The following is a 10,871-nucleotide window of genomic DNA, read 5'->3' on the forward strand; positions in this document are numbered from 1 at the left end:
CTAAGTCCAAAGTCAGCAGAAGGAAGGAAATTATGAGAACAGGAACATACTAAGTAGAGATTAGAAAAACAATAGAAATGATCATTGAAACTAAGAGTTGGGTTTTTGAAAAGATAAAATTGACAAACCTATATAGCTAGACTAAGGAAAAAAGAGAGAAGACTCAAATAAAATCAGTGACAGCATGGGTGAACCGGGAGAACATTATGCTAAGTGAAATGAGCCAGACAGAATATAGAATGAAAAACACTGTATCATCTCACTTGTGTACAGAATCTTCAAAAAAGAAAAAAAAAGTTGACTATAAAAAGAGTAGAATGGTATTTACTGGAGGAAGAAGAAATGGATAAAAGGGTACAAATTTTGCAGTTAGATAGGATGAATAAGTCTAGAGATCTAATGTACAGCATGAGGACTAACTAGTTAATAAAATCGTACACTGAACATTTGCTAAGAGAGTAGGTTTTTGATGCTGTTAACGCATACACACAGAGGTAACTGTGGAAGGTGATGCGTAAGTTTGTTTGACTGCAGTAATTATTTCATTATATATATATATATCTCAAAACATGTACACTCAAATACAGTTGTCCTTCAGTATTGGAGGACGATTGGTTCAAGGAACCCCTGCAGAACCCAAAATTCGTGGATGCTCAAGCCGCTTATGTAAAATGACATGGTACATGCATGTAACCTGTGCACATCCTTTCATGTCCTTTAAATCATCTCTAGGTTATTTATAATACCTAATACAATGTAAATGCTATGTAAATAGTTGTATCGTTTATTTGTATTTTTTTATTGTTAGTTTTTTTTTTAATATTTACCATCCATGGTTGGTTGAGTCTGGATGCAGAACTCACAGATACAGAGAGAGGGCTGACTGTATATATGAAAGAAAATAAATTTTAAAAAACTTATCAATGAAAGAGGAAGCATTATGACTGATACCACAGAAATACAAAAGACCATCAGAGACTCCTATGAACAATTGTACATCAACAAATTGGATAACCTGGAAGAAATGGATAAATTCCTAGAAACATAAAACCTGCTAAAACTGAATCATGAAGAAATAGAAAACATGAACCAACTAATACAAGGAAGATAATTGAATTACTAATCAAAACCTCCCAACAAAGTCCAGGATTAGATGGCTTCACTGGTGAATTCTACTGAACATTTAAAGAAGATTAATGCCAGTCCTTCTGAAACTCTCTCCAAAAATTGGAGAGGAGGGAACACTTCCAAACTCATTTTATGAGGCTGGCATTACCCTGATGCCAAAGCCAGACAAGGACACTGCAAAAAAAGAAAATTATAGGCCAATATATCCCCGATGAACATAGATGCAGAAATCCTCAACAAAATACTAACAAACTGAATTCAACAGCATATTAACAGGATCATATACAATGATCAAGTGGGATTTATCCCTGGGATGCAAGGATGGGTCAACATATGTAAATCAATAAACGTGATGTACCACATTATAACAGAGTGAAGGATAAAAATCATAAGATCATTTCAATAGATGTAGAAAAGGTTTTCACGAAATCTGACATTCTTTTATGATAAAAACTCTTAACACATTAGGTATAGAAGGAATGTACCTCAACACAATAAAGGCCAAAACATAATAAACTCGGAACTAACATCATACTGAACAATGAATATCTGAAAGTTTTTCCTCTAAGATCAGAAACAAGACAAAGATGCTCACTCACATTACTTTTATTTAATATAGTACTGGAAGTCCTAGCCAGAGCATTTAGGCAACAAAAAGAAATAAAGGGCATCCAAATCAGAAAAGTAGTAAAATTGTCTTTGTTTGCAAATGACATGATCTTATGTAGAGAAAACCCTAAAGACTCCACCAAAAAATTTATAGAACTAATAAATGAATTCAGTAAAGTTTCAGGATACAAAGTCAACATATAAAAATAGTAACATTTCTAGACATTAATAATGAACTATCTAAAAAAGAAATTAAGAAAACAATCCTATTCACAGTAGCTAAAAAAAAAAAAAAATACTTGGGAATAAATTTAACCAAGGATTTGAAAGATCTGTACACTGAAAATTATAAAACGCTGATGAAAGAAATTGAAGATGACACAAACAAATGGATAGCTACCCCATGTTAAAATTGTCCCTAATCTCCAAAGCAATCTACAGATTCCATGTAATCCCTATCAAAATTCCAGTGACATTTTTCACAGAAATATTAATAGAATAAACAATCTTAAAATTTGTTTAGAACCACTAAAGAGCTTGACTAGCCACAGCAATCTCAAGCAAAAAGAACAAAGCCAGGTGCATCACACTACCTGAATTGAACATCTACTACAAAGTTAACAGTAATTGAACAGCTACTACAAAGTTATAGTAATTAAAGCAGCGTGGTACTTGCATAAAAACAGACACACAGGCCAATGAAGCAGAATAGAGAGCCCAGAAAGAAATCTGTGCATTGATTTTTGACAAAGATGCCAAGAACACACAATGGGGAAAGGACAGTATCTTCAATATATGGATATCCACATGCAGAAGAATGAAGTTAGACCCTCATCTCACACAATATACAAAAACCAACTCAGAATGTATTAAACACTTAAAAGATCTGAAACTATAAAACTACTAAAAGAAAATACAGGGGAAAAGCTCCATGACATTGGTCTGAGCAATGGTTTTTAGATATGGTCCCAAAAGCACAGGCAACAACAAGTAAAAATAGACACATGTGATTACATCAAACAAAGCAAGCTTCTGCAGAGCAAAAGAAACAACCGACAGAGTGATGAGACAAACCAACAGAATAGGAGAATATATTTGTAATCCATATGTAGAAGTTAATATCCAAAATTCATTAGAGACTAGACAACTCAACAGTAAGATTAAAAAATGAGCACAGGACCTGAATATAGATAATTCTCAAAAGAAGGCATACAGATGGCCAACAGATATATGAAAAAATGCTCAACGTTCTTAATCATCAGGGAAATGCAAATTATAAATAAAACCATAATGAGATATTACCTGTTAGAACAGCTATTACCAACATGACAAAAGATAACAAGTGTTGGTGAGGATGTGGAGAAAAGGGAACTAATACACACTGTTGCTGGGCATGTAAATTAGTACAGCCATTATGGAAAACAGCATGGAGGTTCCTCAAAAATTTAGAAACGGAGCTATCATATGATATGATCCAGCAATCCCACTACTGGGTATAGATCCAAAAGAAGTGAAATCAGTATGTTAAAGAGATACCTGTACTCCCATGTTTATTGCAGCATTATTCACAGTAGCCAAAATATGGAAGCAACCTAAGTGTTCATTGATGGATGAAAGGTATTTTCTTTATCCTTTCATATATATGTACACATAGTATAGTTACAGTGGGATATTCTTCTACTTTAAAAAAAAAAAAGGAGTTCCTGGCATTTGTGACATGGATAAATCTGGAGGACATTATGCTAAGTGAAATAAGCTAGGCACAGAAAGACAAATACTATATGATCTCACTTATATGTGGAATCTAAAATAGTTGAACTCATAGAAGCAGAGAGTAGAATGGTGGTTACCAGGGGCTGGGGAGATGTTGGTCAAAGGCCACAGAGTTTTGATTAGATAGGGAGAATACGTTCTGGAGATCTATTATATAGCATGCTGACTACAATGAATAATAATGTACTGTACACTTGAAAATTACAAAGACAGTAGATCTTAAATGTTCTCACCACAAAAAAAATGGTTAAGTATGTGAATGAATATGTTAATTAGTTTGATTTAATCATTTTACAGTGTATACATATATCAAAACATCATGCTGTCCACAGTAAATATATACAATTTTTATTTGTCAATTCTACCTTAATAAAGCTGGGGGGCAAACATGAATCACAATAAAAATCTGACAATATAAAAAATATTTATATTGTCTGTCCTTTGGAAAATCCCCAAGACAGGTCACTAATCTTTTCATCTCCAGGTTTTCCTACTTAAGTCATTTAATGTCTCTGTTTCAGTTCTCCCCCTATGATTTCTTGTCAGCTGCCTTCTTTGGAATATATAAAGACAAAGTTACATTTATGCCATTCTGTTCTTTATGTATGTGTTTCATTGATTTTTTTTTTTAACCTGGGGATGACCTATTACAGTACAATATGACATATTCTTCACTTTAAAAGGGTTCCAGAATGTCAGTAAATCTTTCTTTATGCTAAGTTCTGCGGTTGAGTTTCTTGATGAGTAACATTCTCGATGTAAGTGCCTGTTTTAAACAGCATTGTGTTATTTTATTACTTTGCCTCGTGCTGTGTTGACAGATAATACAGTTTGCTTAACAGCTTTTACCTCAGAGCCCTATTTTTCTATTTACTATGGAGTCTTTTTCAATACTCTATAGTTAAAAATAAGTCTGGCACCTGGCAAGTCAGTCTAATTGTGAAAACTGTTATGATATTTAGTTTCAGGTTCCTTGCTGTACTTTTATCAGATTATTACATATTTAGAGGAGAAAATTTCCTTCTAAAATATATAAAGAGTATTTTTTTTATTTCATCTTATTGTTATGGGGGATACAGAATTGCAGGTTACATACGTTGTCCATGTACCGCCTTATAAATAGTATTTTATGTATCACTTTTTAAAGGTTACAGTCTTCTTCATCCCTTGATGATTCAAGTCCAAGAGATTTAATGAAAGATACTCCCACTTTAAACTGCAGAAATGTAAGTATATTCATAAATAATATTCATAAAATAAATGAACAATAAAATTTGTTCCTTGTTGATTAATTTCTTTTGAGAAAAGAAGCCATTCTGTAAAAAAAATAAATGAACTCTTTCAGGCCACTCTGGTTTCTAAGCGGCAATGTTGAATAGTGGTTAAGAGTGAGTTGTTTGAAGTGTAGTATCTGGGTCCAAGTTACGACTCAGATACTGCTGCATAACCTCAGGCTTGTTACTTAATCTCTCTGTACCTCAGTTTCCTTATCTGTAAACCATGGATGATGATGTCACCCATCTCTTGGAGGAGTGTGAGAATTAAGTGATTTAATACAAAAACAAACACAAACTTAAAACAGTACCTGGCACACAGTAAGTGTTCAATAATAAATGGTAGCTATTTTTATTGGTGTTATTTGAATAGGTTCCAATTCAGTGGATTAAAATGTATTCCTTGTGGTTTGAAAGAAAAGTTTAAATAATATAAGCCACAAGATAAATATCATATACTATTTAAGTCAGTTGAACAAATGCTAGCTGTTTGAAACGCATATACAGAAATGACTAAACCTGTCTACAGCTATACCACCCCAAACGTACCCGATCTCATCAGAAATGACTAAACCTAGTGCTATCTGGAAGACTAAAATAGAGTATAATTCTAATACGGCACAGACGACAAAAAGCTCTAAAGCAGGGATGGAAACTAGTATAAGAATACAGGAGAAAAGAGGAATTTTATCTGACCAGGGCCAAACAGAAACTTGAAAACACAAATATGATATATATTTTTACAAAAATATTATACGTCTTTTGATCTATTTATTCATACATTTAGCAAACGTTTACTGGGTACCCATTTTGTGCAAGGCAATATGCCAGAAACAGATTTAAGCTGTAATAAAGAAAGTCTCTAAGAAGTGCACATTATGTAGGCATTCTGTAGATAAAGTACATCAATTTAATGAGACAGTGTAGGTAAATGATTTCTTATTTTATGAGCTACATTGATTGTTTGACCTGTAACTGTGTGACAGTATAAGAACTTTTTGGTAGAAGCATCTGGTATAATCTCTTCCCTACTCTAAAGCAGTATTTCCCATAGTATTATTATATGAAGTATAGTTTTGTCATCATTTTTTTTAAAACTGAAATAACACTGACCTCAAGCATGAACTTTTTCTTCTTAATCCAAAACTTTTCCTTAGAGTATATACTTTCAGTTATTAAGAATGTGGACTTTAGAGTCAGGTAGACTTGGGTCAGAATGATGGCTTCAACACCTTGGGCAAGATATTAGCCTCTTTAGGCTTCAGTTTCATGACGTGTAACACAGCTGCCTCACATTTGAAAAGTGAAATGAGGCCAGGCGCGGTGGCTCATGCCTGTAATCCTAGCACTCTGGGAGGCCGAGGCGGGTGGATCGCTCGAGGTCAGGAGTTCGAGACCAGCCTGAGCAAGAGTGAGACCCCCGTCTCTACTAAAAATAGAAAGAAATTATATGGACAACTAAAATATATACATACAAAAAAATTAGCCGGGCATGGTGGTGCATGCCTGTAGTCCCAGCTACTCGGGAGGCTGAGACAGGAGGATCGCTTGAGCCCAGGAGTTTGAGGTTGCTGTGAGCTAGGCTGAAGCCACGGCACTCACTCTAGCCCGGGCAACAGAGTGAGACTCTGTCTCAAAAAAAAAAATAAATAAATAAATAAAAGTGAAATGAGATGATGCATGTGGCGAGCTTGGCACATAGTACACAGTACATACAAGCTGCCATGCCGATGATGGTAGCGGTGGTGCTGGTAGTGGGCTTATATCTAATAACTGCTGCAAGGTCTTTATTTCATTCAAGTAGAAACCTCACTATTTATTATCCTGTCTCTTCAGATGTCAAATAAGGAAATGTTTCCACTGAGTCCTTCTGAAATGGGGGAGCTAGACGGTACCAGGTCAAACCAGAGCACTGCTCCTGTCCCCAGTCATGAACCACTCCTTGGTAAGTTTTCTTTGGGAACTGCCTACCATTTCAGTTTACCAAAAACTCCCTCTTAATTGCTATGTTTGCAGACACAGGAGGAGATTTCTAGGGAAGAAAATAGTTTTAAAACTAATATTTTTTTCCATTCACATTTCTAAATATAGTAACCATACTCTTAATTTTAAAATGTATGTTCTTTAATGGACCTGTCATTAAGAGTGCAGTTATCAACTGAATCAGCTATGAATATTGCTTAATACATGCAATTTAAATAAAACTAAAGTATTCCTATTTAGGAAAAAAGGTCCATTCTCAAGAATTGCCAAGAATTTTTAAAGGGTACAAGTCATAAAAAGCTTAAGATGTAATCATTCATTTTAACACTGTTTATGCAAAGTCTAAATTAAGTAAATTGAAATGACATGGTGTCTTAGTCTGTTTATGCTGCTGTAACAGAATCACCACAGCCTGGGTAATTTATAATGAACAGACATTTATTTGGTTCACAGTTCTGGAGCTGGGAAGTCCAAGAACATGGTGCAGGCATCTAGCAAGGGCCTTTATGTTTCATTATCCCGTGGCGGAAGACGGAAGGGCAAGAGGGTGAGAGCGAGAAAGCAAGAGGTGGCTAAACTTGATTTTATAGCAAAGCCACTCTCGAGATAACTAACCAACTCCCACAATTATGACATGAACCCATTTGTAAGGGCAGAGCCTTTGTGACCTAATCATCTCTTATTAGGCCCCACCCCTCAATACTATTGCATTGGGGATTAAGTTTCCAGCACATGAACTTCAGTGAACACATTCAAACCATTGTACATGGTTTCATATCCCCCATAACTGATATTGCTCTGCTGAAAGCATATGTGGGAGAATCCAAGGACTTGAAGGAACTTGGATATCAGCTTCACACACACACATGGAGCCACATTCAATCATCTCAAATTCTATTATACTTTGAAAGATATATAGAAGCCTTCGGTTAATCTTTATCTACATTTTAACCCTTAATTTCTGGAACCTCTTCTTATCTCCAATTTAAATCTCATTTCCATGGTTCCTTGTTTCCTTTTTCAATCAAAAATCTGGTTACCTTTGTAGAGATCTTTCACCTCCTTGGTTAAATAACTACGAAAAACTGAGGAAGGAAATTGCAAATGATGTAAACAAATGGAAAAGCATCTCATGTTCATGGATTGATTGGCAGAATCAACATTGTTAAAATGTCCATACTACCCAAAGTCATTTACAGATTCAATGCAGTCCCCATCAACATACCATCATTTTTCACAGATCTAGAAAAAATAATTATATGCTTCCTTGGAAACCAGAAAAGAGCCCGAATAGCCAAAGCAACCTTAAGCAAAAGGAACAAATCTAGAGGCATCACTTTATCAGACTTTAAGATATACTACAAGGATATATAACCAAAACAGCATGGAACTGGCAAAAAGAAAAAATAGAGACATAGACCAATGGAACAGAACAGAGAACCCAGACATAAAACCATCCAAATATTGGCATCTGATCTTTGACAAAGTAGACAGCAATATACACTGGGGGAAAGAATCCCTGTTCAATAAATGGTGCTGGGAAAATTGGATAGCCACATGTAGAAGACTGAAACAGGATCCATCTCTCTCACCACTCACAAAAATTAATTCAAGATGGATAACAGACTTAAATGTAAGGCATGAAACCATAAGAATTCTAGAAGAAAATGTTGGAAAACTCTTCTAGATATTGGCCTAGGCAAAGAGTTTATGAAGAAGACCCCAAGGACAATGACAGCAACAACAGAAATAAATAACTGGGACTTTATTAAATTAAAAAGCTTCTGTAAGCCAAGGAAACAATCAGCAGAGCAAATAGACAGCCTACAGAATGGGAGAAAATAGTCAAGTTATATATCCATTAAAGGGCTAACACCAGAATCTACAAAGAACTGAAGCACATCAGCAAGGAAAAAAATCAGCCCCATTAAAAAGTGGGCAAAAGACATAAACAGAGCTTTTCAAAAGAAGATAGACTGATGGCCAATAAATATATGACAAAATGCTCAACATCACTAATCAGAGAAATGCAAATTAAAACCACAGTGAAATATCACCTAACCCCAGTGAGAATGGCTTTTATCCAAAACAATAAATGCTGGTGAGGATGGGGAGAGATAGAAACACTTACACACTGTTGGTGGGACGGCAAACTAGTGCAACCTCTATGGAAAATAGTATGGATATTCCTCAAGACCTACCGTTTGATCCAGTAATCCCACTACTAGGTATTTACCCAAAGGAAAAAAAAGTCATTTTATCAAAAATACACTTGCAATAAAATGTTTATTGCAACACAATTCACAATCACAAAGATGTGGAATCAGCCCAAGTGCCCATCAATTCATGAGTGAATTAATAAATATGTATACCATGGAGTACTACTCAGCCATAAAAAATGAATACCTTTTTCAACAATCTGGATGGAACTGGAGACCATTCTCCTAAGAGAAATATTGCAATAATGGAAAAAAAAAAAAAAACCACCATATGTGCTCACTATTAAACTGGAACTAACCAACCAGCACTCATGTGCCTAGATGGAAGTAAAACTCAATGGAAAGCATGCCCAGTCAGCCCAAGTGCTGATAAATTCATGAGTGAATTAATAAATGTGTATACCATGGAGTACTACGCAGCCATAAAAAATGAATTAATACCTTTTTCAGCAATCTGGATGGAACTGGAGACCATTCTCCTAAGAGAAGTATTGCAATAATGGAAAAAAAAAAAAAACCCACCATATGTGCTCACTATTAAACTGGAACTAACCAGCCAGCACTCATGTGCCTAGATGGAAGTAAAACTCAATGGAAAGCATGCCCAGTCAGCCCAAGTGCTGATAAATTCATGAGTGAATTAATAAATGTGTATACCATGGAGTACTACGCAGCCATAAAAAATGAATTAATACCTTTTTCAACAATCTGGATGGAACTGGAGACCATTCTCCTAAGAGAAGTATTGCAATAATGGAAAAAAAAAAAAAAAAACACCATATGTGCTCACTATTAAACTGGAACTAACCAATCAGCACTCATGTGCATAGATGGAAGTAAAACTCAATGGAAAGCATGCAGGTGGGAGGTGAAATAGGGAATGGGTGAAATCATACCTAACAGGTACAATGTACACTATCTGGGTGATGGGCACACTTATAACTTTGACTCAAGCAGTACAAAAGCAATCCCTATAACCAAAACATTTGTACCCCCATAACATTCTGAAATTTAAAAAAAAATTTTAATCTGATTATCCCCCTTTTATAAGAAAATTTCAGATTTTTAGAAGATGATGCTTTTGTCTCAGCCTTTTCATTTTAGGATTGAACAAATAGAGTTTTCTCAAAGGCAGATTAAAGCTAAATTTCTCCTTCCAGACTCTACACACACACATACACCCCATCCCCTAGCTTCTAACTCTCTGGGAGTCTATCCTTTAAGTGGTGTCATTTTCTATTAGAAAACTAATAGACTAGCTCACTTCTGTGCATCAGATGAAATAAATGCAATTTATCTGACAGCAGATTCTTATAAAAATAGGTGAACCACTTAAAAATATATCAGGCTTCTGCAATTTAAGACATATACTTTGCCTTCTAAAATATATTTTATGCTATTCTAGCCTTGCTTTGCCATTTTTGATGGCAAAGTAATCATTTTTAACTGCCAAATGTGTGAAATGTGTGGCTTTATTGATCACCTTTACTTATCTGGGCCTGTATTTTAATCCATAGGTGATGGTGCACAGCTGGATTTTGATGCCCTGTGTGACAATGACGACACAGCGATGGCTGCATTCATGAATTACTTAGAAGCGGAGGGGGGCCTCGGAGACCCTGGGGACTTCAGTGACATCCAGTGGACACTCTAGCATTTGTTTAACTCCAAAAATGAGGAACGTTTTAAAGCATTTCATTTACAAAAAAAAAAAAAAAAACCTGTCTATTCTTCCGTACTGTATTGATACTGTTTTTATCTTTTATTAATGGTCTACCAATTTTTATAGATTTGTACCTTACTCTTACAGGGGTGTGGGGAAATACTATGTTTTCCTCCCAAGGGAACCAGAATTTATTACAGATCCCTTTACTCAATGTAATGG

At 35.2% G+C, this 10,871-nt stretch overlaps 1 protein-coding gene across 1 annotated transcript in view; it reads left to right on the top strand.

The window, feature by feature from the left end:
- Positions 1-10,640, top strand: part of BMAL2 (basic helix-loop-helix ARNT like 2) — a 60,477-nt gene extending 49,837 nt beyond the window's left edge. Inside the window, exons 15-17 of the mRNA XM_069491207.1 lie at positions 4,658-4,736; positions 6,621-6,729; positions 10,504-10,640. Coding sequence (XP_069347308.1) covers positions 4,658-4,736; positions 6,621-6,729; positions 10,504-10,640 — 325 coding nt within the window. The remainder of the gene's footprint in view (positions 1-4,657; positions 4,737-6,620; positions 6,730-10,503) is intronic.
- Positions 10,641-10,871: the final 231 nt, after the last annotated feature.

Source organism: Eulemur rufifrons, chromosome 16, assembly GCF_041146395.1.
Source record: "Eulemur rufifrons isolate Redbay chromosome 16, OSU_ERuf_1, whole genome shotgun sequence".
Taxonomy (NCBI): Eukaryota; Metazoa; Chordata; class Mammalia; order Primates; family Lemuridae; genus Eulemur; species Eulemur rufifrons.